General features: G+C 29.4%; 2 protein-coding genes across 3 annotated transcripts in view; both read right to left on the reverse strand.

The window, feature by feature from the left end:
* The window catches only part of LOC107452062 (nose resistant to fluoxetine protein 6), a 57,997-nt gene extending 54,124 nt beyond the window's left edge, over positions 1–3,873 (reverse strand). The window contains exon 1 of the mRNA XM_016068353.4: positions 3,517–3,873. Coding sequence (XP_015923839.3) covers positions 3,517–3,814 — 298 coding nt within the window. The 5' untranslated portion in view covers positions 3,815–3,873. The remainder of the gene's footprint in view (positions 1–3,516) is intronic.
* A 4,027-nt stretch (positions 3,874–7,900) lies between these two features.
* Positions 7,901–27,873, reverse strand: part of LOC107452074 (nose resistant to fluoxetine protein 6) — a 48,033-nt gene continuing 28,060 nt past the window's right edge. For both annotated transcript variants that reach the window (XM_016068362.5, XM_087160320.1), the window contains exons 5-16: positions 26,676–26,763; positions 25,652–25,737; positions 23,820–23,990; positions 21,970–22,063; positions 20,641–20,733; positions 19,118–19,283; positions 16,365–16,444; positions 13,668–13,790; positions 13,322–13,442; positions 11,294–11,480; positions 11,038–11,180; positions 7,901–9,559 (exon numbers count right to left, since the gene is read on the reverse strand). In XM_016068362.5, the coding sequence (XP_015923848.3) occupies positions 9,305–9,559; positions 11,038–11,180; positions 11,294–11,480; positions 13,322–13,442; positions 13,668–13,790; positions 16,365–16,444; positions 19,118–19,283; positions 20,641–20,733; positions 21,970–22,063; positions 23,820–23,990; positions 25,652–25,737; positions 26,676–26,763 (1,607 nt within the window). In that variant the 3' untranslated portion in view covers positions 7,901–9,304. The remainder of the gene's footprint in view (positions 9,560–11,037; positions 11,181–11,293; positions 11,481–13,321; positions 13,443–13,667; positions 13,791–16,364; positions 16,445–19,117; positions 19,284–20,640; positions 20,734–21,969; positions 22,064–23,819; positions 23,991–25,651; positions 25,738–26,675; positions 26,764–27,873) is intronic.

Consider the following 27,873-nt stretch of genomic DNA (forward strand, 5'->3'; position numbering starts at 1 on the left):
ACTATATACTTCTTACTTAACATAAAGACAGACAGGAAGCCATGCAGAACATAAACAAACTATTTATGCATAGAAGTTGCCACAAAAAAATATATATCACGGTTACAATAAAATAAATAAACAAATAATAAATCAAAGTTAAATAAAAGATGCAGAAGAGAAATAATTATATTTCAATAAATTCCATGTGTGATGTGTGATACGGCAATGTATTTAATTCATTTCACGTTAATTAACATACTGACTTATGTGGAGAGAGTTAGCTTAACTTTAACACGCCATTTTGCTTATAAATGATCAGCTGGCACTGTCGTCATATGTTTGGTTATCCGAGGTCTTCTTTTTCTTCTCGAACTGCTAGTACCCATTTATAATGATGGTATCGAAGTTTTCCATTGTTATCGCCGGAAAATTACATACGTAAGCAATAAGGCAATTACATAAATTACTGTTAAAGAGAGTCATTAAATGATTTACAACTTGACAATCAGCTTCATGCCCAATGTGCCGCATGCATAAATTACATTTAATATATCAGTTTCTTTCGAAAGTACTAAGTTACGATTATGAGCTCATCAAATTTGTTATAACAAAATACTTTTGATTTTAAATGTTACTTTTTCCTAAAAAGAGGACTATTGAGTAAAATTCTTAATGATCACACTGAAAAAAATATGGTTAAAGCTACCAGAATTTGGTAACATTTATTGTGTTTCTGGCTCTATGGAAACACCAAAAAGGTCGGTAATTATAACTGAAGAGCTTTGGTAATTTTTTTAGTAAAATTAAATAAAATACTGTTTTATAATATATGATAAAATTCGGTAAATGTGTTAAAATTTGTTAATTTTATTGTGATACATAAAGCATGGCATAATTTATTCGTTCTATTTACTTTTCAGTTTTTTACTAAATGCGTGCTAATAAGAACTATAATTTTAACAACCAGAATTTCTGGTAAAATGTTGCTATACGAACAGAAGAAATTCCAAATGAATTGTTTAAATAGCGTAAATCTTTGTTTTCATAACCAATTTTTTAATTGTTGTTTTTTTACCAGAAAAATCATTAGCTTACAGTGCGGTACTTTTTCCAAAATCTTTTTCTCTGCGCACTAATAGATCTTAATAGAGTCATACGATATCTTTTATACTGATTACTAATCAAATTTGAATCAAAACAAACATTTAATATGAGCGTGAAAAGTGGGGGAACAAGCATAAGCAAATGCAAATTTGTACACAAATTCGTTCTTTATTGTACAGTGCTCAAAGTAAAAAGAGCAGACCATCCTGAATAACGTTTGATCTAATGATGGATTTTTACGTTCTAGGACTCATTCTTAATGGTTCGTGGGGGTGACCTCAAATATGTTAATTAATATGCACATAAACATACTTTCTCTCAATAAACGTATGTTTTTTTTAACGGATTCGGATTTCTGACCCCCAAAATATAGCCGCAATCTCGGAAGTTCGGTCAGGAGAGCGGTCTAAAATTTAATCCTTTAACTTAATTTTACATTTTGCATTAAGATACACAATTTTTTTGCATTATTTTGAAGATAATAATTTTGCATGGTAAAATATACAATGTGAACGAAATTGATTGAATAGTTCCTGAGAAATTGAATTTAAAAAAAAACCACATGTTTAAAATTCGAGTTCTCAGGAACTATTTGACCGATTTTGCTGAAATTTCGTATTTTGCCACGTAAAATTACATTTTTTAAGATGATGTCAAAAATTGTATGCCTTACAATTCAAACTTTTTTCGAATAATATTAAATAAAATAATAAAAAAATGATAAATATTTATTTAAAGTTATTTTTTGCGAGGAATTATCTTGGGATAAACGCATTCTATAATTGTACGCAAACATTTTTCAATTTGTTTTGGACTTTCTCTAGATATGGCTCAATGCGCGAAAAGTAAAATTAACATCAAGGAATCAAAACTGTGGACCGCTCTTCTGTGCAATCTATTAGGCCCATATTTCCCAGATTGCGGCTACCCCCTATATTTCGGGGGTCAAAAATTTAAATCCGTCTAAAGAAGGTATTCAGAGAAAGTACGTTTTTATGTCTGATTTCGCAACTTAAAATTAATTATCATATTTGAGGTCACTCTCACGAACCATTAAGATTGATTCCTAAAACGTGAAGATTTGATCATTACATCAAAACTTATTCATAGTGGTCAGTTTTTTATTTTGTGCACTGTATATATATTTTAAGTGAAAAATTACAATTTTCGTAAAAAAATACTTTTATGTTGAGAAACAACAATTATGGTTAAGTTGATAAGCGGCAGCGAACATGAGGCTTAGCCCTTTAGTTTAAGAATGATATTTAGTTATAAAACAATATGTTCTCTGAAAGTTATTGCATAAACGCGAGTATTTATAACCTTACAATGATATAAACAATTCAAAGTTTATTTTTTTCAATAGATGTACTGGTGCATGAATAAGGAAGTATGGTAAGTTTCAACTATACAGAATGTTTTTATATCTTAGTAATAATTTGCTACCAAGTACATTCCAAATTTTCCTTCTCCTTCCTTATTTTCCTCCTTCCTCGTTAGGGGGAGTTTTCGTCACAAAATTCATGTTATGCGATTAATTATCTGATTATTAGTTTTTAGATGAGATAATTTGTGTAATAATAATTTTTGAATAATTTGAGTAATAATGATTTTCCTTTTAATTATTGTAATATTAATTTTTTGATTAAGAAAATGATTGAAGAATACTAGTTTATTATTTCTTTTAACAGGGCGAAAATCAAGTCTTAACTGAGCAGCCCCAGTTAAGCATTATACTAATTTGTTACGTATTCTTTTACTATTCTTTTTTTTTTATTCTGCGCATTTTAATAGAGGGCGTTGTTTTCTTCTGTTTTGAGTTTCCTTTGCACTTAGTTTGTTTGCGAAATCGCTGTTTGACCGGTTTAATGTCAGTTTTTATTTTCTCAAGATTTGTTGAAATTTCTTTTTTGATTTGGTTTTATGTATTTTTTCTTGAACTTCTGCAAAACCTTCGGGGTACTGAGAGAGTTAATTTTGGCATTTGTCCTCTCTCTCAATAGAAAAGGTTTTGTTTTATGGCTTCCGAGGCCGGTACCCCTTGAAGAAGTCGGCTTCGGTGGTAATATTTTTACTTCCATTGTTTTCCTTATTGCTTCAATTTTTAGATGAGATTTTTTGATAGAAACTTTTTACTGGCGTTCCTAAAGTTTAAATAGATATGCTGTCATGTAATTAATCTTACATACGAATAATAGGCAAGGGGTTCAGATAAAATAATTGGCACAGAACTTAATGAAAGGGAGAAAAAACTGATGAAAGATAATTTGAACAAAGGGACCTAGGCTGGTTTTGAACTGGTATGAATAATATTAAACAGATCGCACTGATTTTAAAAATTTTATTTAAATCTAATGCCAGCATCCGCAGAAAAGATATAAGTAAATAAAAATGTAATAATTGCTTCGATTAGAATAAAAAAATACTTACAACTAAAAGCCCAAATTTTTAAGCGTCGTAATCCAGATATTAAATGCATGCCTTGTTTCACACATTCTGATGATATGTTCATTGAACTGGATGATTCCATAACCTTGGGCAAAATCATTCTGATTGCAGAATTAACAAGCTTCGCAGCTTTTTTATCCAATTCTTTCCACTGATCATAAATATTATTTTCATTTATTTCATCATAATTATCTAACTCACAGCTCACTTTGTGCGTTAAAAAGAGTAAAAATCCTACAATTAGGATTAAACGCACAGTTGATGCTTTTGGACGTCGCATCTTTCCAGTTTTGGAACAATTGTTCAAGAAATTAGATTCACGACTAATTTCTCCATAAAATCTTCGAGGAAAAATCTTATCCTTCCTTTAAAACTATTGTTTATGCGACTAACTTAGATTAACTGATATAATTTCCTAAATCAATTATGATAAATCTGTTATTCACTTTCTTACAAAAATACGATTGTCATTCTGATGGTAACGATAAAGCATGTATTTTCTTCTGAAATTAGTAAACATCAATATATTGCATGAGACAATGAGTTGAAATATATGATAGATAGTTTTAACCCATTAATGCCTGTTTTTGTTCAACTTAATATTCTGCTTGATTATAGTAAATGGCATCAAATCAACATAAAGTATATAAAAAAATTTAACTACGCTAAACAATAAGGTAATTTTTAAAAATTTTAATTGAAAAAATGTAAATTTAAATACAGTTATTATACATTTATAGAACCCCTGTAAAAACAACTATTGAATTTTTAAGTATTTCAAAAAGAAGAGTAAATTAAAAAAGCGCTGAGTAATTTAGATAAATGGATTTATAAGGATTTGTTTGAATCTATTAGGTTATTCTGAATACATCAAGCTAATTTCATAAGAGATGTTTGAAAAACAAAATCAAATGCAAAAATTTAGCAATGAATTTGTTACTTGTAAAAATGATTTTGGTTATTAAATGTAATAATTACACAACATTTCGTAAACCGTTCTTGAATACTTATTGAGATATGGATATTTTTATGAAAACTAATTTTTTTGTCTTGCGTAGTTTTGCCATAACTTCAAAAATATCCAGCAAAATTAAACAAAATATTTGGATTAATATGAAAATTAATCACAAAATTATTGCCTTAAAATTTGCGAAAAATTTGTTTAAAACTGCTCAAGATATAACTAATTAAAGTAATTCTTTTATGCTGTGCATGTGCGAGAAAAATGATAATTTGTTTTTTTCAATTAAGTAGTAAATCGTACTTGCCAACTAATGAAAATATCCGACTTGAATATCTTAAAAATTTAAAAAGTTTCAAGCAACTTTCTACGTAGTTTTCATACTTTTTTTTTTAAAAAAAAAGCTCAAAATGATAAAGGGTTTTCCACAAAGTTTGTTTTTTCTACTATTAAACAAGATTTATTAAAAATAACTCTGATATTGTTGGGGATCGTTTCCCGTAAAAGTGCCTTTTCGTTTGCTTGTCTTTTTTCCTTATACAATCATATTTCGGCGTATGAAATATTTTTGTAAAGTATTATTATTTCTTATTTAATTTTGTCTTATGATACAAAATCATATTTGGGAAAAAACCCATATCTTTATTTTGTTTTTAAAAAAAGTACAAAAACTACTTAGAAAATTGCTTAAAACCTTTTTAATTTTTTAAGATATTCGAATCAGGCTTTTGTCCTTAGCTGCCAAATACGATTAACTGCAAAATTATTGAAAAAAAAATGTCATATTTTTTCGCTCATTCGCAGCATAAAAAAACTATTTTAATTACCTATATATTGCACATTTTTCAACAAATGTTTTTCAAATTTAAAAAAAAAATTGCAATTAATTTTAAATTGCTCTAAAAATTTTGTTTAATTTTATTGGATATTTTTTAAGTTATAGTAAAAAAAACGTAAGGCAAAAAAATTAAGATTTTTATGAAAATGTCCATATCTCCATAAATATTTAAACTAAGTTTGCGAAATTTTGTGCTATTGTTACGTATAATAACCAAAATAATTGTTGTAAGTTTCAAATTCATTGCTTCATTTTTTGGCATAGGGTATTCAAAAACACTAATTTTTGCATGTAATTTATTATCGGTTCCTCAAGCCTCTGAAAGCTTTAAACTTCAACAATGCATTCATACAAACTGCACGTTAGTGCAAGAAATCGCATGATCTAAACATTTCTGAAATTATAAAATGTCTCTTTCAGTATTTCTTGAGAAATATATAAAAAAATTTGTTAGTTTGTCAAGCACAGAATTTGTGCTACGTCCATTTTCTGAAATGCGCAATTTGAGCATGTCCATTTTCTTAAATGTGCATTTTGAGCTGTCTTCATTTTGTTCAACACACATTTTGAGCTATATCAATCTTTTTAAATAGGCATTTTTAGCTATTTTCAGAATAAAACGTTAATTGATAATAAATTAAAAATCAATTAAGCTCCAATAGTTTTGTTTAGATAATTTTCGTTTTCCCTTTTTCACATTGTTTTTTCATGTATGCTAATATAATTAAAACATTGACTTGAATCAAGAAATTAAAATTACGAACGAGAAAAAGAAAAAAAATATAATTATGCTTCTAACAAAATCTTCCCAAAGACTAAGAACAAAAACCTACCTATTATATTCAAGGCTATTTTATTATTACATCATTGGTTTCTTTCAAGAACTCTAAAAAACTGATTATTACGTATTTGCAACCTGATTATAAAACTGTTACGGAATTTATTCAGATTACATCATTCATCATTGTAATTAGCATTCAACGCAGATAAATTTCAACACTTCTGTTTGGTATTTCTAAAAACATTGCAATTTGGTATTTGGGAGGATAAGTTTCATAGGAATTTATTGCAAATTTTCCTATATTGCTTTCTCCAGGGCAATATCATCTTTCTCAATAGTGAAAGCGAGAAAGTTAATGTTGATTAAGCTTACAGATGATATTTTTTATGGAATATTAATTGCACAAATAAACCAATTAAAACCGGTTTTTAAATTATTTTAATGATAAATTTATCTTTCACTTAATATCGAAAGTTGCGCTTTTTACCCTTCAACTACATTCATTATACCATTAGGAATATAACTTTTATCTTTTACAAATATTATCTTAGACTTTTCAAAAGATTAAAATAAGTCATTCTCAGAAATATTTCTCCGTAGATCCTGTTTTTTACTTAAAGATTATGGGAATATGTAATAAAAATGGGGTATTATGCAAATATTGAAAGCTTGAGACTTTTGTACTGACTGAATATTATTACATTCGTATATTTAATTTGAATAATTATATGGATTTTAACAGGAATTTCTCTGTTTTCTTCTAAATGGATTCATTTAATGAAATTGGCATATGGTCAGTCATAACATTTTCCAAAAACAATTTGACCCCCAAAAATATTCAAAGAAATGGACATTGCTGGAAAAATTTATATGTTTGCAAATTCTTTTATCTTCGGAATTTCAGTTGCATTTAAAAAAAAAAAGAAAGAATTTGTCTCATGGGAGCATAACTTCCGGAACATAATTTTTTGAGGATTTGAAACGATTTTATCAGATCTATAATTTGTTTTGCACTTTTTTTTTGCTTTTAAGAAGAATGCAGTGCAAACGTTATTGCCTTTCTGCGCATTTATAAACTAGCTCATAAAACATTAATATTTAATTCGAGGTTTTATTTTAAATTATAAAATAAAAATAGAATAAAAAAATGAACCAGTGACAGCTCCGAATTTTATGGTCAAAGTATTAACGTACAAGCTCAATACAGTAGAAAGCTGATACAATAGAAGTTTTTGCTAGTTATTTTGGCTTAACAGTTACGTAAAATCTTCTTATTACCAGTGTGATGTAATTTTTTTTATGAATTAGGTTAATTTCTTGCTGAATTTGGTTTCGAATTTTTTTAAAAAGAAAATTATATTTAAGCAGACTCTAACTTACTAGCAAAATAGACATCAGTGAACGCTAATGACTTCAACAACAACATTAAAACAACATAAATATGACACATTTTATTTATAGCCTATTTAGCGTACATAAAAAATACACAAAATGGTGACCATAAATTATGAAACAATACAACATAACATAATTAAAGGGATAAAAACAAACGCAAAAATAAAGGAACAATATTTCAATCGGTAATATATTTTTAAATATGTATTTTAACAAACTCATTGTACTATGAAATAGGGCAATAACACAAAATTTACTCCCGATTGCAACCTTCGAAATGTAACAAATATTTTCTGTGCACTTTCAATTTATTGTCTGTCATATTTCTGATCTAATAGTAGTTTTCAGCGCTTCTTAGGGAATAAAAAAGTTTTTAACTTTGGAAAATATGAACTGTTATAATCTTTTTCTCCAATTGTTCTGTTGCGAAGGAGTAGATATGACTTAACTACTATGATTTTCCTCAATTTCAAGAAGGATTTATTAGTTACAAGTCACAAAAGATTATAAAATTTATCTCAGGAAATTTTGATGTAGAGTAGATAAAATCCTTCCTTATTTCACACGCTATTCATCATCCTCATTTCATGACTTTTTAATTATGTTTAGTAGTAGATTAAAAGTAAAATTTAATGTAACTCTTGACGATGCAAATTATTTGTATTATCTTTATTTTGCAATTCGTGTTTTTAAAATAGGGCTGAATTCGGCTTATTAATATCATGGTACTCATTTCTAAATTGCAGTTGGCTACACATTTTTAAATTCTCATTTTTAATATTTCTCAAAATATTTTTTTCCGCAAATTTTTTTATTTGAGTTTTATTTTCAGAGTTCCATAATATACATTCTACTTGTATTAATAATAAATACATCATACATTTTTAAACTATTAAACAAGATTCTTTTTTAAACCATTACTAGGGCTTGAATTGATGAAAATTTTTCAGAGTACTTCTACAGACAAGGAAAGCTTACGAAGTTACTATCCATGCAGGATAATTTTTTTTTTGTCGATAATATTTCAGGTTAAAAAACAACGGATAAAATTTATTTTGTGCATTTTGAAGTAATTATGACTACGTGACAGAATGTCATGCACAGTTTCTGTCACGTTGTTTCGGTCCCGTCGTTTCGCCCCCCCCCCCATTGCCGATTCAGCACCGTTACTTATTCGTTTCGCCTATCCCACATCTTACTTTTTTTATTACAAAAGTTATGTTTTAATAGACCTAAATATGATTCTTTTAGTTTGTTAAATTATTTATTGATGTTTTCTTTACTCATTTTATTCATTTATTTTTTACTTATTAAAAATTATGCAGTAAAAATTATTTATTTATTTATTATTTCAGTGACAGAAGACCAAAAAGTTTAAATAGTTTTCAAGTATTTAAAAAATAATAAGCATGGGAAGGAGTAAATTGCTTTTTTAAATATCTAATGAAAAAAAAAATTACTTTATTAGTAACGAAGATACTGCTTTTAAACACGAAAAAATAAGTTTACAAAACACAGCATAATTTTTTAAGAGCTATTGCTTTTAGATTTAATTTCTTTCTTCAATTAGTTTCATTCTGTTCGTGGATATAACTGAAAATAATTCCCTGTCATTCAAACACATCATTTCCCAATTTAGTCGTCACATATAGTCAATATGTAGTAAGCGTAGTTGCATCCAGAAATTGGTATAGATATGCACATTTCTGTCATGCACCACAGTTTGCGACGTTTAATTGCATTATTGTTGGCACCATGTTGATTCCTATATTGAAAGTTTATGTTGACACTGATGTTATAGTTTGGATACAATTGCTAAGTTATCACATCCTTTTGAGTTTTCCGTTTCTGAAGGCACAATGACAGCTATGTCATCAATTTTTCCAGATTTTAATGTCCCATTAAGTATACTACTCTTGCGTGCCCTATCTTCTCTTTGTGCTCTTTCGAAAAATATCTTTTCTAGTGCCAAAAAAGGTGCTTCCACGAGCATACTTCCAGCAAAAGCAGAACTGTAAGTGATCCACATGTGGCCGAAGAAAATCCATACCTGTAAAAAGTAAATAACTCATAAACTATTAAAAATAAATTGAAAACCCGTGCTTATGAGACATGAATTGAAGAAATATTTCTTTTATTTTTTTAAAATGGTTTTTAATTTTTATAGATTTTACCGATAAAAAGAATTGGAAATGTAATTTTATGTGTTATGTATTAAAATAATATTTATAATTTTTATATTATTAAGACATAAAAATAAACATTAGCTCTTATTTATTTTTGAGCAAAAAAGCTAAATAAAAAATATAATTTTGTTGTAATTTGATTCCTATAAAATAATATTATTGAACGTCAGAGTACGTACGTAGCCCAAACACGTTTTCTGCATGAAATGAAACTTAGTTTTAATAATACTCTCCAAGCCCAACGTGTAAAGCACGATATTTTATTAAGCCAAAGAGCTTGAGAATCTAAAAAATATTTACCTAGATCATGTTTTTATAATAGATTGGATTATTAAAATATATGGATATGAAATGGGGAACTTTCCCTTTTTCCCTTAGTTCATCAACCTTCACTATTGCTACAGTTAATTTTGATTTCTTGATGACATGATTTCTAGATAAAATCGAATACTATAATTCATTAAGATACCCTAAAATGTTTTATTGTAAATAAGATAAATTTATAATAATATTTTTAGATGAATTTATTTTCCGGTACTATTGGTATGATATTTAAGCATAATCATTATATCTTCATCAACAATCGTATTCTTTTAATTACTGTTTAATTTTAGTTTTTTTTATAAATACTTGTTAAATGTTTTTCGTAAAAGAAATTACTTAGAAATCATTCAAAAAGATAATTCTTAATTAGGATTCCTAAATTTCTGTAATCAGTATGGCAACAATGGAGAACGTTTTCATACCACAACGTTTTTATGTCATACAGGAAAACAAAATGTATGACCCCTCGAAATATTGGTACTCGTCTTAGTTCTGGAAATGAAGATTAATTGTGTCTATATATTTGAATTAATAATTTCGTAGAATTTTTGGACGAAATGTGATAAGAGGCAAAATATCAGGATTATTTATCCTTGGGCTGGCGCCATCTTCAGATATATATATAGAAAAATTTAATTTATATAATTTCAATTTTAATTTAATTTACTCTTAAAAGAAGTATTACTTTAATAATTGATTTTAAAGCATTTTGATTTTAAAGCATATTTTTAAGAAGCATGAACTGTATATCAGTAAAATTTTAATAACTCTTCAAACTGCATTTGTTAATTTACAGCTTATTATAAAGTTGTTCTTTGAATTCTTCAACAATTCATTAATAAAGTTTGACCCGATTTAAAGAATTTTCTGATGAATATATGAAAGCAAACAAGAAATAAATCGATGAATAAATAAAAGCTTTTGAAATTTTAGAAATAGGTTTTATGTTTATAAAAAAAGAAGGGTCCCTTATTAGAGGAGTTATGTTTTATTTGCAATGTCATGTTTTTGTACTTACTGCAAAAAAGTGGTCTGGTTGGATTTGAGTCCTAACATTTCCCACAGTAACAATTTGTACAATAGGATGTATCAAGTACACAATAAATGTCAGGCGTCCCAAAGGTATGAAGCATTTCCAGGATAGAATGTAATTTATCACACCTGTTTAATAACAAATACGATCTGTTTAACGAATATTTATTTATAAAATAAGAATAATAAATGTTTCATCTACTGTGCCATTCCAGACCGATCTTCTTGTTCTTTTGTCTTACCTCCATATCCAGTTGCACAGCACACAATCATCCAAGCCACACCAAATGTCCAGGCTGTTCTCATGAGACTAGCGTACAGTACGCCTTCCATCAAATATGGTTCACGTCCTCTGTTCCACTCAAAAACACCATACAGGGATGAAAAGCATGAAATGAAAGCCAAGCACCATCCAGCAATTAGAGTTAACTTTAAAAGAGATGAATACTGTTGAATAATGGCGCATCATATAGAATGTTTTCTATTAAGAATTCAAACTAAGCATTTGGCAGTTTAAACGGAGGAGATAATGAAGCAGTTTCCCTATTTCTGTCCACATTTACTTTAACTGTAGGATAATTTGCCTTAAGTACTTCATTTATCAAATAATACATTTTAGGGGAAACCGTGGTGTTAGTTCACAAATCCTAAATGTGCTCGATGGAAGACGGAGATGCAGTTGAAAATTTTAGAGCGTGTTCAACCTTTATATAGTTCAATTATACTGCTACCTAAATATGGTGTCATGAATCGTATTATAGTCTACCTTATACTAAAAGAATGGTTGAACGGGAACACGGTTCAGTTTGAATCAAAATAGCACGATATTATCGTTCAATATTTGAGCCGATTTTACGATAGTGCAGTTGAGAAAAAGACATCCACAGAGTTTAACGATCAATCTAATCAATCTAATGCTTGGAGAGCAATCTTTCAAGAAAAAGTTGCAGATGTATTGTTTTTATTTAAATATTTAAAATTATATACACTGAAGTATCACTAAATTATGGATAGACAATGCTATTAAAACTGTGTGGGTTTGCGCCTCATTTGTGCTCACGCGCGAGCACTGGTAAGTAATTGTATTATAGTAGCGTGGTTGATGTTAATTGATGGTTGGTAATTTGAGGTAATGTTTGATTACGCTGTTTAATTGTTATACGACACAACCATTTGACAGCAAAATCGTTCATAGCAAATAGTTCTTAGTTTACCCAATTTTATAGTTTTTTTCTCATACATTTGTGCATTTTCTTGGTAAATTCTTAACTTTGTCGACCTCAAAAAGGAAATTCTCCAATTCTTTGGGAAATTGAATGCGTCAAGCTCCTCCCATTTGTCTCCTATCGAAGTCTTCTGAATAATAAGTATTACCTATAGTGTCAGTGAAACAAGTAATTAACAACAACCAAACTACTCGCTATGTATGGAATTACAGCAGTGCCTTTATGTGTGAATTAATGAGATGAAAAGTTGCACAGCTCCAATAAGATTCTCACTTCCAAATTCAGAAGGCACTTCAGTGTAACAACTTACATGAGGAGGCCGTGGGGGCTCAGGTGATAGAGCGCTTTTCTCCCAATCAGGTAACCTGGTTCGACTGCCCGATTCGAATTCCGTACCCGGCTAGCACCGACCTCAGTGCTGAAGTAAAATATCCACAGAGGTAGATGGATCATGGGTTATCGTTGGTTTTTCTCTCCATGTAACGCAAAAACGGGTTAGTTTCATAAAAAAAGTCCTTCACGAAGGCGGATTTCTTTCAATGCTTGATCCAGGAGATCCCTTGTGTTCTGGCTTGGTTTCAAATTTACAAGGCTAAGGAGTTGTATATTGTCAGTTGTTAAACCCAAAATTGGGTCGGTTGTTCCGCGACGGTTATAAAGTATAAAATAAAAACCTCCCTGAGGGTCAGGCTTATTATTTCTCTAAGTTTAGCCGGTAATTATCTCCCATTCAGAACCGTGGGAATATATAAGTAATCATGTGATTCAAATCTTAACGGCCCATGGTATCATATATGAGATGAACCTTTCTGACTACAGCGGTCCACGATCACATAGACGTGATCTCAATTTGGTACTCTCGTATTAGTAAGCGTATGTAATCTTTAGTACGTATACTCTCGGAGCGGACAGGCCAGGGGAAGCGTTTCTTTCCCCTTCTGTTGGTCCTGAACTGGTGAAATACTAAATATTTGTTTATTAGAATAGAAAAGTTATGGCTCTTAAGTTATCATCACACAATTTTATGAGATGTCGGTAACTTACTTTTGACATTTTCAGATCAGGTTTTACGGCAAGAATATATCCAACTATGAGACCAATGCAGTATGGACTTGCGTGTACGAATGGCTTGAAGTAAAAGTCCGCCCAGAATTTTGTTCTTTCTCTAAAAGGAAACTAAGTCGTCAATAAAAAAAAATGCTAAAAATCACAAGACCAGTGTTCATTTAAGTACTGAAAATAATCGCTTTTCCTTACTTTATTACGCAGTACGACTAATAATTATTTTATATAAAAATTTAAATTTCTTAATTATCTAAATTTATAGAAAAATCATTGCATCGATATGCATATTTTTTTTTTAACAGAATATTCGAAAATTCATGCTTACTCAGGATCTGGGTGAGCAAATAACATTGTTGGTGGGTAGTTATTTACGTAAGTTCCTATTCCAGAATATAATATAGAAGCTAAAATTCCAGCTCCACACATTGATAAGCCCACTTTTGGCCACCTGTAAGAAAATGTTGTCAATTCAAACATCCTTAGGTGCTTTTTTTAACAATTTTATTATAGACTAAACGTGAACCCTCTAACTTTCACCTATATTTTTTCCAAATTCATGTATAATCTTGCAGCACCCTGGGACTTCTTCCGTAATTTTATTTTATTTTTAAACGATTTCCCGAGGTGGTGCATTTTGGCGTGATTAGCTGCTTTCCCTAGTATAATTTCTGGATTGATGCATTGGATGAGTACTCATACTCTTTCTTTTAATTTTGATTTACATTTCCTAATTGTTTGTAGCAAAGTCGCGGTGGCTCAGTGAATAGAACGTTCACCTCCCAATGAGGTGACTCATGGGTTACAATCCCCTTGCCATCGGACTGACCATGGGAGGTTGTCATAGTTTTCCTCTCCGATGTAAAGGCGGGTTACTTCCTTCAAAAATTCCCCCACGAAGACTGGTTTGTTCCAATGCTTGATTCAGAAGTTACCTTGCCTTTTGCGTTGGGTTCAAAATTGCAAGGCAAAGTTGAACATTGATTATCCAAAACTCAGAATGTTGTCATCTGTTCAATCCCAGTTATAAATATAAAAAACAATCATTGTGTCAATTGATATTTAGCATTAAGTTTAATGCTTTTGATTAAATTTGGTATCCTTAAACAAGTGAAATTGGTAATTTTTTTCAATTTGAGGTGAATGTTCATTCGGGGCATAAAATGATCGTATCACATGGTATCGTCGCATGGTATCACAAAGAGCATTTTGTAAATTTTGAGTTCATTGAAAGCTGTGCAAATTGACCAATGGTGTATGCATTGCTTTAGAGGTCAACTTAAGCAGGTGGTAGACTAATTTAAGCCCGGAGGCATTGTATTTCTTTCATTATCTTATACCATGCAAGCCGATAATACGAATCACTTTGCTCATGCTATTCATATAACTTTTTATCTTATCAATCAAGATAAGGTTAAATGCAGATAATTTTTTGATGCATGATTTTAAAATTTTCTTTAACGAGTACGCCATGCATCTTAAAAACGAGATTAATTACGGATATGATAACAGTTTTTAAATTTATGTTTATTAGGCTTAAATTTCAAAAAAATACGTAGAAAATCTCTGCATAAATATTTCAGTTCAACTTCTTTTGACTCGAGCTTTGTAGAAAATGCTATTTTTACTTAGATGTGGCTTAGAAAGAAGTAAACATATAAATTCGATAAATTTTTAAAATAAAATTCAATTCATAAAACTTAATTAATTTTCTTAATTATTTATAATTATTACATAAAAAATGAGAAATTTTAATTTGTAAATTTTTTTAAACCATTTTGTAGGTAATTTTAATAGCGTATTTCTTTGCATACTGAACGTGGAAAAAATCCACCATGCTTGGATATTAAGATAATTACGGGCCATAAAGTTTTCTTGATAATTATTTAAATAGAATTTCTTATGAATTTGGTTCTGGCAACTCGAGAAGAAGTGAAATGCTTATGCCTAACCATGTGATTTAAATTAGATTTAATTGGATATCTGTAAGCAACGTCACGCGTTTGTGTCAAACCTGATTGACTTCTGAATCTACAAATTCCACTATTTCTCTACTATGACGTCAACTGCATATATTCAATGGGATACCGGTAAATGAAGTAGTGTCTGTATCTCGATCCTTATTGGTTGTTGAACCGTGGTATTTGTTTACGTTATCGACTGTTCTTTTCATTCCATTTTGAGTAAATCAAGCCCGTCAAACATTAATTCTCTTAAAAGATACATTCTAAATTCCTACACAAAGATTCTTTCACTAAGATTTCAATTCTTTCACCATATATTTCTTACTTAACACAAATAAAGGCATGAAACCATGCAGAACATAAACAAACTAAATATGCATCTAAGTTGCCAGCTACATAAAACAAAAATGTATCACGGTTACAATAAATACATGAACAAATAATAAGTCTTAGTTAAGTTAAAGACGTTGAAGAGAAAGAATTATATTTCAATAAATTCGATGTGTGATAGGGTATTTTGTTTAATTAACTTCACATTAATTAATATTCTAACTTATGAGGAGAAACTTAGTTCACTTTTAACACGCCAATTAGACAATTAAAAAAGTGATGAAAAAGAAAGGTAGTTAAGAGACACTATAATTATTATTGAAACATTTTAGTTATTTTTTAAATACGAGACAGTTATTTCGTATTAATTGTAAAATAGACCGAAAAATTAATTAAATATTTCCATTTCAATAAAGAATGGTAAAAGAATTAACAAAAGCACTTAGTTTTAAGAAAACTTTAAGTTGTTTTTTTAAATAAAAAAAAAATTCTTAAAATTATTATTTTCTGGAAACGTTATATAGAGTAACACTTTTATTTACGATATACTTAAATTATTACTAATTGAAGCATTGGGTAATTGTTTGGTCACAAATATTGCCAAAAACTTGTGTATGATACAATAAAGTGTTTGTGCTTAGTACAGTCTGAGTGTCATAAAATATTCTCAATGGCAGGATAAAAGTTTTTTGTTTCAAGTAAAGACATTTGTTTTTACTATTTGTGCTTACCTTAAAAGTGGAATTAAAATAATTAGGGCTGCAACATACAGTTGAAAATCACAGGCAATATACCAACTTTGGGGAATGCACTGAAAATTAAAAATAAAATCATGAAACATTTGTAAAAAAACTATTCCGTTCGAGAATAATTTGAGTCCTGATTTTTTTACAATTCTACTTAAAAAAACATAATTTATTGTAAGCTCTGGAGAAATTGGTTCAAACCTGTACATCAACTGGGGTAACTTTTGCAAATGGGATTATTATACGCATTCTAAAAAAAATTTTTTTTGGGGGGGGGGGAGAGGGCAAAAAGCAGTTAATTATTTGTCTGCCTTTGATTAACGCAGATTTGATTACTTTTTGCCACCCGAAGCCAAAAGTGAGCAATTGTGAACAATGAGCACTAAATGTAAGCGATAGAGGCTGCTGATAGTAATTAAAGAAAAATTAAGGCTAAAGTGCTTTCATTCAGTGATAGTTTATCAGTGCAAGAGTGATTAATTTATGGGAGAGAGGTTGCCTGTAAAAGAAAAAGATTTAAATGACAGCATAAATCTTATCACCTTGCATGATACGAATACCATCCTTAGATGTAGAGGAAAGCGAATGTTTAATAAACAATTTACGGGTTTAAAATCTAAACCCTTAAATTGCTTAAAAAAAAACCTTTCTGGAGAAAATAATTTTGTAATCTATTCCATTTTTAGCAATTCGACACAGACTATAACTCTCAAAAAACTTAAAATATAAAACTCTAATAATAAGCAATAGGTAATAGTTGATAATAAATCCAAAGTGATTATGCTGCGTAATCATATTACGTACCAGAGTATATGTTTCGTAGATTTTATTGTTTTTTCTAATAATTATATATGAAAATTCTAAAACGAAACTCTAACTATATAACGATTACCTTGTATGTTTATAAAAATAATAAATTATTTGTAAGTATTCACAAGTTTATTTTTGATTACAATATTTCGCTTTGATTTTAGTGATAGTTTTTAATTCATAATACCTAGTGAGAAAAAGTTATCCTGGTTGTAGAGGTAACTTTGGCCACCAGGTTTTTGAAATTTTGTTGAAAAAGAAGGCAACGAAATTATATTTAAACGCCATAAATCACCATTATAAATATGTTTTTTTTTCAACCGATAGAGAAGTACAGAAATGTTTAACTGGAATTTCAAATTTGAGAAAAGTAACCCCCAGTTGACGTTACTCTTAAATACATGTTGGTGTAGGGTCAATAAGGTTATAAGTAAAATGTTAAATATAAGCACAGATGTTTCAAGAAGATGTAAGCGTTTCTTAAACAAGATTAGAGCTTAGTATTGAAAATTTCTCATGATGATAACAATCATGGCAGTCGTTTTAGTGTTATGCGTGGTTGTGGACTTAGGGGAAGTCAGTCGGGCATATGTCAGTAATGTTAAAACTTTCCTTTTCGATGTACCTTTTCTAAGAAACTGTTAATAATATGGGTTGGAAATTTTTGGGAATATTTGAGATTATATCAGTTGTATGATGTAAAAACATTTTTAACTTTAATAGGAATACTTTTTGAGCTATGAAAGATTTTTGCTCAAAAATGGTGAAACTTCTTAAAAAAAGTTCTCAATTCTAAAATCTTTTAAAAAAAAATTCTGTCAAAGATATGTATTAATAGTTATCATAGTTAAGCGTGTAGTCCCTGGATGAATTATTAGACGCACTGTAAGATTCTATGTAAAATCTTAATTATCAGGCGACACTATAACAGCTTTATTGTTTTTACACAACTACAACCAGTTTGCACTTGTTTACTCTCGTGTATCAATTGGTTAAATTAGACGATACATAAATATAGAATATAATAAATATGGAATATTTATTATATCAGGTATTATATTAGTATATTATTATAATTATACCAAATTATTCGACGCACTGTAGTGTTTTAATAATAACATGTTTTGCGCGAATTTATATGCAATACTTTTATATTTAAACACACATGTAATGGATTTTTATTTAGGAGATTTCTTAAAGACTTCCTATTTTTTTATAACCGTCGTTGAACAGCCGACCCAATTTTATGGGTTTACGACTACTGATGTTCAACTCCGTAACCTTGTAATTTTGAACCCAATCCAGAGGGCAAGGGAACTCCTGGATCGAGTGTTGGGAGAAATTTGCCTTCGTGGAGGACTTTTTGATGGAGCTAACCCGCATTTGCGTTACATGGAGAGGACGACCACGAGAACCTCCCACGGTTAGCCTGACGGCAAGGGGACTCTAACCCGTGATCCGTCTACCACTGAGGATATTTCATGTCAGCACTGTGGTCGATGCAAGCCGGATGCGGAATTCGTATCGACTGGGATTCGAACCCGGTTCGCCGCATATTGGAATGCGAACGCTCTATCCCCTGATCCATCGCGGCTCAGACCTCCTATTTGCATTAATATATTATTTTTTTAATGTATTGCATTACAATTTTAACTTATTGATACACGAACGTAAACAAGTAGAAACCGGTTTCAGTCGCTTAAAAACAATAATGCTGTGTAGTATTACCTGATAATTGAGATTTTGCATCGAATCTTATAGTGCGTCTAATAATTTGGCCGGGGACTGTATATATAAATATTCTGTGAAAAAAACTGAAGCAATATCTTGCTTAGATGCTGAGAAAAGTCTATTTGTCTATGTCCTACTGACCTAACTTAATAGGCACCCTGTATATCTGATTTACTGAAAAGTACGCAAAATCTTACCATATCAGTTGCGTGATAGAAGTTGTTGATGAAGAGAAGATTAGTCCACCAGTTATCTTCACAAGCTTTCAGGTATTTATGGGTTGTATCATACCAAATGGGACCTGATCCAACAAGTCCGCTCATCGGCATAAAAAGGATAACGAAAAAATACACTGGCAATATCCTACAAAATAACTTTAATTATTAAAAATAAATCAAAGATATTTTCATGCTTGTTTTCATTAGAGTTTTACTTGTTTCCATCTCATGGTTTTAAGACATCTTTATCATTAAGTGACACAATGAAGATTTATAAAGATAAACGAATTAATGATTAAAGATTAATAAAAAAAGTTCTTTAACTTTTTGAAATAAGTTTTATATGTTTTTTGACGCAGATTGAATAGATAAAAAAACACTTACCAGATTGATGCACATGGTTCCAATTTTGAATTTCAAGATGATTGCTTCATTCTTTTTATTAGAATAATAGATTTCATTCTGAAGCGTACGCTATTTGAAAATGATCCATGTTATCATGCACATATATCCACGTTAAATTTAGCTATACGATAATATGGTCTAATGTGACGGTTCATATCAACATATTAAGGCTGGAGTAAAGCTGAACCATATTATGCTTTAATTTCGAAGGAAACATTCCTTGATTTTGCGCAAAGGTTACAGTAATTATGCACGATATTATGGTTTTACGCTAAACCTATTTTTTTGAGAGTGTAGATGATGCTTCAAGAAATAAAAATGTTCTTATGTATAAAAAGTAGAACAGTCCATTGAATGCAACTTGCCGCATCATTTAACAAATACTATTCACTCCTAGTTTATATCAATTTTATTTAATCTCAATATAATTGGTACATTTCGTTTATGAATTATTTTGAGAAAAAAAAATAGCTTAGGAGGAGAATAAAAAAAACATTTTTTTTTCTTGGTTGATTTTAATTATAAGATTTTTAAAAATCAAGGACCATAAGTAGACGGTAGAACTTTCAACCACAAAGAACGGCAATCTTACTAATTTAGACACTGGAGATGACAATGTTAAAGTTCACTCAGAATGAATAATTTTATTTTTTAATCGTTCATAAGCATTTATAAGGAATGACTTGGTCTTTCAGGAATGAAAGTTGATTTAAAAATGAAGAGGCACACGTTATTAAAATTATATGAAATATGAATGAAGAAATACTAAATTAAATTCTACGCAATTCATATCTAAAATATAAAAATATAAATATGTAAAAAAGACATTAAAAAATGTTTCAATAAAATTTTTATCTTGATAAAAAGTTACCAAGGATACAATCCTTTGTACAATTATTGAACTCAGTTTCCTATGATAAGCAGATTATACTTTTTAAATAGTAATTTTGCGACAAATTTTTGTTTCAAAACATTTTTTTTTTTACTTATAAAATGATTTTTTGGTACATTTTAGGAAATGATTTTCTTAAAATTTTTTTGCGTTTAAATAGAAGATGATACTCCAAATAGTTTTGTATTAAAACAATTTTACTTACCTCCACAATCTGTGCAAAATGTAAACGGTTATGTTGAATGGACGTCCCTGAATTTTGACCAATTTTATAGTCACATAACATACAAGCATACCACTGAAAAATACAATTAATGAAATTGAACCCGCGTTTAACATAACGCAAAGTAACAATGAAATAACTTAAAATAGTAGCTAGAAATGCACTGGATCCAAACAATTTCGGGTACATCGTGAAGATAAAATCTCTTCTCCGGCCTGTTCCTGATATCCGGCAAATATTTTATTTGTTAACATGCCGGTCACGGGTTCCTTTTAAAAATTGGATTTATTCCTAGGTTTACTCAGTTATAAATTAAAAATGCGAATTTCGTGAAAAAGTTAAGAAAGGCATATAATTATGATGAAATAATCTTATGTATACGAAGAGCTTTATAACTTTTCTTTAAAAACGAATAATCGAATGATATGTATTAAAATGCGCTATCCAAAACTTTAATAAAATAGGCAAATGACGCTATTGAAGGAGCAATCTCAAACTCAAGACAATATTACTACAACTAGTGTCCGAAATTTAGCCTGCAAAACTGCTTCAGTATCTTTACAAGCCTAAGTAATCCTGGATAAAGGTATGTGATGAAATCATCGATGGTAACAGGCACAGGATATTCAATCTTTACTATTTTTTTTCACGTTTGAATTTTTTAAGGATTATATGAAAAATAATTATATTGGACAAACTCGCTTTTTACAGAAGCAAATGGCCGGGATAGCTTGGTTGGCAAGGCGCACGTTCGTTAGAAAGGGAGTTCAAGTCCAGCTGACCGAAGACTCCCCGTGTAATATATGGTGACTGGTGTACGTTAAATTTGGTTACAAAGTCCTCCATATTCCTATAATAAATTATTCCTCTGGGGGTACTTAATTGGGGATTGATCGTTCTCTGGTTCAGGTCAAAATTACGGATGAATGAATAGTTTTATGAATGGGTCCACCCTATAAGCGTGTGTGGCAAATAGGTTTGGCAGAAGTCAAATTCTTGGCTATAGATGGCGCCACAGGAAAACAAGAACAATCGCACCCCTTGCCGTAATGGCCTATGACAACAATAGTAGCAAATGTCAGATTAATAAACGTCTCCCCTGCTATTTTTTATTAAAATATTTATTAAATTATTATAGTAACTAGGAAAAAAAAGTAAGAATTCGAAGTTCGTAATATTCTATTGTAACTGCTTTCAAGCATAACTGAAAGTAACACATGTAAGATTAAATATCATTAAAATTAGTTAAACAATTGATAAAAATAGATTTAGATACTATCAGTTTTGAGAAAAGGAAGTTATAATACTTACGCTATGCAAAAAAATGTATCCACTGCAACAGATGCATTAATGACAGCTTGGAAACCGAAATCTTTGGCATAATCACGAACTTTTTCTAAGCCCACTATAATAAAATAGAGAAATCAAAACCAATAACTGATTACTTGTAGTTGATTAAAGAAACAAATGTAACCAACAATAGACTTGAGATTATTACAAACGTTGTTTTCATATAAGACTACATTTCAGTCTGAAATTAAAGAAATTAACTGGATTTATATTATTAAAAATTAACTGGTTTTATAACGCATTTATTAATATGTTATAAATGCAATGGAGATAAATTCTTGGTAAGGGAAATTTCTCTTGACGTTGTTAACATTTCAAAATTAATAGTTTACTAACTTTTTGAATTACTAATTTAGAAAACATTTTATCGGTCTTGTGGGCAATATTTCTTATTTTATTTATTAAAATTAAAGTACATTTAAAAAAATCAAATCATATTTTTAAACAATGAAGTTTCTTTGCATAGCAATGCAATTATTGTAATATTGTTTTTTTATTTTACTTTAATTTAACTACATAGCAAAAACCAGAATTCGTTATTTTTTTCAAGATGTTTTATTATCATTTCGCTAATATTTTTCAATTTAAGTATTTCCTCCGTCCCAAATTAGTTGCTTCATTAGATTTTACATTAAATTACTGGAAACTGCTTAGTAGCATTACAAATTACTCATCAGTTGCTAGAAATCACCTTTTACTTGATCTACAATTAATTGTTACGTCTTTTACTACATGAGAAATAGCTGTAGCGCTTACAGTGCTATCTGAAAATTTTTCCCTTTTTTCCTTTCAACTTTAATGTTCCTTTTAAAAAGATAAAATGACTTTCCGTATGGTGCTTGCAGCACTTTGTATGGTTGGGATCATCCTGGCTAGGCGGTATAGTCCACCAAGTCCTCTGTAGCCAGGAGGTAGCAGGTTCGAATCCAGCCTAAAACCTGGATGTATCTTCATGCTTTCTTTCTCTGAATTATGCATTCCGTTTTTCTATTTTAAAAAGAAATTATAAGCCGTACTCATGGAATTCAGCACACAAGCCTGCGAATGCATGCGTATACTAATAAATAAAATAAATTTGCTTAATTCTGTCTTTTGAATGAAGATTTTTAGGATCTACTATGGGTTTACTATTAGGGTTTATTTTTCCTGCATATTTACTAAAACCTCCTTAGTGAACATACTACATGCTTCTTGGTAAACATTCAAAAAGAAAAGTCTCTACCATACGACTAATAGTTTCTTAGTATAGGTGTAATGTTAGGAAATCTGTGTATTCTTTGCTAAGTTTATTCATGTAATACCACTTGAGAAGAAACTGTGTGTAATAATAGAAAAACTCGAAGAGTCCCAGTTTCCGAGAGATTTACTAGTAATGCAATTCTTTTACAGTGTTAATTCAGCCAGAACAACGGGTGTTGTGGGCGTTTTTTCATGATTAGGCCTGGGTCAGTCAGTTTTTGTATCTGGTAAAATGAATTCTGAGATGTATGTGTACAAACAGAGCAAGAAATATCACAGAGAAGGGATTTTTCGTAAATTCTTTGTTGTAAATCATTATCGTATTTGAATTTTTACAAATTTCTACATTGCATTCTTTTAAAAAACGAACTTTTTAGTTCATATATCCTCAAATTGTCTTGTTTTATTTGTTTAATTTTTAAATTAAACAAAGAAAGCAGACAATACTCTAATGTTTGAAGACTTGTGCATATTAAGCAATTTGAAATATTGTTTTTAAAACACATAATATATGTTTGTACGTCACAAATACTTAGTAAATAGTGACAATATAGGCATATTAAAAAAATTACAAAATATTTGGAAATTCAAGACGAGGTAGGTGTGGCCGAGAATAACCCAGCTCATGCAAAGAAAACGAATTCCATTCAGGCAGCTTAAGGTATCCGACGAGGTCTTTGTGTTTGCAAATTTCTTGAAGTTTGACATGAATGAGAAACATAAAAGAATTCTTATTCCAGTTCCTGAAACATATATACATAAAAATATTTTAATATGAAAAAAAAAACATGCTAAATGCTAATACTTTATTACAGGCTTACTTAAAAAATTACAAACATTTACGATTAAAGAGAACAACAATTTTGCTCCTAAAATATCTTTCTTATTTCATATAAAATTTTTTAACTAAAATTATGATAACTATAAATAAACGCAAAAGAAATATTAGCACTTAACCTATATTTTTGATTACATAATTTATGTTTCAATGTTTAAAAGTGTTTTAATTCTCTTGGAAATAAAACGAAAGCGTTAATCAGAAATCTTATTTCATTACCAAGATTATTTTTTTGGTTTAAAAACTTTTTTTAAAGAAAAATCAAGTCGAATAATCATGTTTAAACATATCAGAAATTGCTTTTAATTAGAAAGTTAGAATAATTTTAATTTCAAACATTTAACATTTCAAAAGAGTGTTAAAAAATGTCTTAATATTATTCCAAAATTGTCAGTGCTTCATGTATTGTAATAATGTGTATTATTAACTTGTTATTTCGTTTATACTACGAGGCATGTTTTTTAAGCATGAACCATTTTGCTGTGTACACTAATTGGTTGCGCGAATGCCGCAATGTGTGCTTGCGTCGTACCCCGGCATTTCTTGGGTGCAACTGTGCACAATTGCAGCTGTGTAGGTAACCAGCACGGTCAGTTCTGGATCTTTGAAGTGTTTAAGAATATGGAATCACTCGTCCCGTACGAGGTACGGTCAGTGATTTTCAGTCAGTGATCAATTTTCTTTTTAATTTATTTATTTTTATATTTTTTTTGTCTGCAAAAAACCTGTCCGCTGCAAACATCGACAGTTTTGGTAAGTTCACGGCACTATTGCCATGCTGACTCTATGACCATAACTCTCCAGCAGCTCAGATCAAAAGATTTATTGAACTCTTTTGGCTAGGAAGTTTTGGACCCACTTCCCTGTCTCCCAGCCCTTGCACCGAGCGATTTTCAATTTTTCCAATATTTCAAACATCGTTTCGGTGGCAACCACTACAACGATGACGAAGACGTGAAAACGGCTGTGATGTCATGGTTATCGGATCAGGTGGCAAGTGCCTATGAAGAGGCTATCCAATCGTAAGGCATAATGATTTAAACAAACTTGGCAATTTTGAGACATAGAAAAACGTGTGTAGAATCTGAAAATAAATTTGTTTCTTGAAAATTTTCTTTCGCTTGATTTTTATTTCCGATCTGCCTTTACTTAAAAAACACTCCTCGTAATTGATCCCCAGATGATATTTACTTTAGAGGAAATACTTAAACTTATAGAATTAAATCTTAAGCTTTAAGACATTTCAGACATTAGACATTTTTTGAGAATCTCTCCTTTATCCTCTGTTCAATAGTTTTAAAAGACGTTTATTGTTTTATTTTTATTTATTTTTTTGTTATGATTGATTTTCAAGCTAAATTCGTTTAATTTTTTCATTAATTATATTTATAACTAAAATTTTATTGTAGATTAAATAACTTATAAAATTTCTGAGCTTTATCTAACTTGCAGTAAATTCAATTAAATGTTTAAAATTTTGATTGAAAAATAACTATTAAATAAATTAAAGAAAATAATTATTAAAATAACAATCAAACAAAAGCTATATTATTCACAAAAAAATACCTTTAAACGAAGCTTTGGTATAGTAACAATATAAATCAATCAAAGATCCAATTAACATGAAAAAGCCAGCCAAGCAATAGACAAATCTACAATAGATATGATCAATTTCAATATTAAGACTTCTTGCAAATTTTTGTCATACATGTATGACAAAATTTTGCCATTACGTATATGGCAAAATTTTACCATGGGCAAAATCCCATAGGAATATCCTATGGAATTTTTTTAAGACAAACCTATGACAAATTTTCCTAAAGGAAATTTCAAATTTTAAACTTTTATTACTCTTTTATTTTCTCGCTTTGATCAATAAGCAATGTATGGAAAACATGACTGTGTACAACATTGTTATGGCCCCAATAAAAGGCAATTTATTGGACATCGCCGAACCATCTGCTCTTGTTTGGTACAAGAAATATCAAATTAAAAAATCCAAATTGCAAGCAAATTTTCTAATAATTTGCTTGATTCTAATTTTAAAATTTAATTCTAAATGTTAATTTAGTTAATAATAGTGTACTTATTCAAAACTATAAATAAATTTAACTTTTTTAGTTTGGATTTTCTTTTATTTTCCTCTAAAGAAATTAAAAAATATCCAAATGCTGTAAATTTTTAAATATTCTTTGCAAGTTTTGCGTCTAAATTCGATATCAAGAAGGATTTGTTCATGAAATGTTTCAGTCGGTTTTAAAAGGATAATTTAGGTGTCGTAAGGATATCCCACCCAAAGTGCTAACTTAGTGACATATAAATAATTAAAGTTTTCCAATTTTCATTACCGTTTAGAATAAAAATTTACTTAAAACATCGAAAAAGAGCTAAACAGATACATATTGTTAGATATTCAGAGCTAGCTTTACACTACAAGCAAGATATCCTCAATTTATGGCAGTTCTTACAAAAATCTAGAAGTATTAGATCTATTATCGATTAATATTATAAATTTCCTAATATTTTCCAGTATTTTCCGTTTGTAAATTTTACGACGGTTACTTATATTATACAATATGTGCATACTTACATAACGAAAATTATTTTCGGTGGGTATTCCTCTTCTTGCTTTATTTCACATCTTGATGCATGAGCATCAAGGTAGAAAGATGAAAAAACTGTAAAAGAAAATGCAAAAGATTTTTTTATTTGAAGTCAAGCTGACCAGTTAAAATTGATCGGAAATTTATCTATAAGCCCTTCTGACAATTTTTGAAGAGTTATGTTAACCCTTTAACGCAGGATTTTTACTAAGCATATTTTTCCTACCTTTTTCATTATTTTGTTTTAATTTAGATCAAAATAAGTAAAAGATATTATGTTTAGCATTTTAATAACATATGTTTATGTTAAATACAGCATACAACGCTAGTGTTTTTTTTTGCGCTAGAGGTAAAATCTTTCAGACGCGGCCCACTTCCAAACAATTATTTTTCAAATTTGTATTTATTTGCAGTTTTTTGCATTTAAGCGAAACTATTTTTCATTAAATTATTCATAATTGAAATTTCTTCTTCTTTTCATGAAAAAAAAATTTCTAACTAACTTTTTTTTTGGATTTTTTATATGAATACAAATATAATTCCAATTGTCAAACAAATTATTTTTTTGAAACTATTATACTATTATGTTTTTTACAATTAAAAAATACAAAAACTTATTTTTGCTTGTAATTAGAGTTTCAGAAAAAAAAATATATGAAACTGGCCATATGGTGTCCCATCTATGCAAAGGGTAAAAGATTACATATTTTCTCCATCTATTCAAAAATCATATATCTGAAAATATAGTAGGTATTTTTCAATTTATCTGTAATTAAATTTAAATTGATGGATAATTAAAACAATATTAGTTTATTTTTATTTATCTTATGCAAGCATCTACTAGCTGAAGAATTACTACAAACACAAGAAGTACAAAATTCTAGTACCTGAAGGGATCTTCAAATTTTGGTATAATGTACACATATAGTTTTCGTTGCATGTAGGGATTTTATAATTGGGTTAACTAGTTTTAAGTAATACACGAAAATGTAACTTGTTTTTTGCAATTTTTTGGAAATTTTTCCAAAACACCACCATTTTGCAAAAATGGTTTGCTTTTCAAAAGTCCTACTTGCAAATAAACATTAATTTATGTAATTTAAAAAAATTAAAATGGAATCATTTTTAACGGAATTAAAACGGAATAAATTTGTCTCACATAAGCACTAATTTTTTTAAATTTTA

Source organism: Parasteatoda tepidariorum, chromosome 1 (assembly GCF_982258835.1).
Source record: "Parasteatoda tepidariorum strain Cologne lab strain chromosome 1, Ptep-v5.0, whole genome shotgun sequence".
NCBI lineage: Eukaryota > Metazoa > Arthropoda > Arachnida > Araneae > Theridiidae > Parasteatoda > Parasteatoda tepidariorum.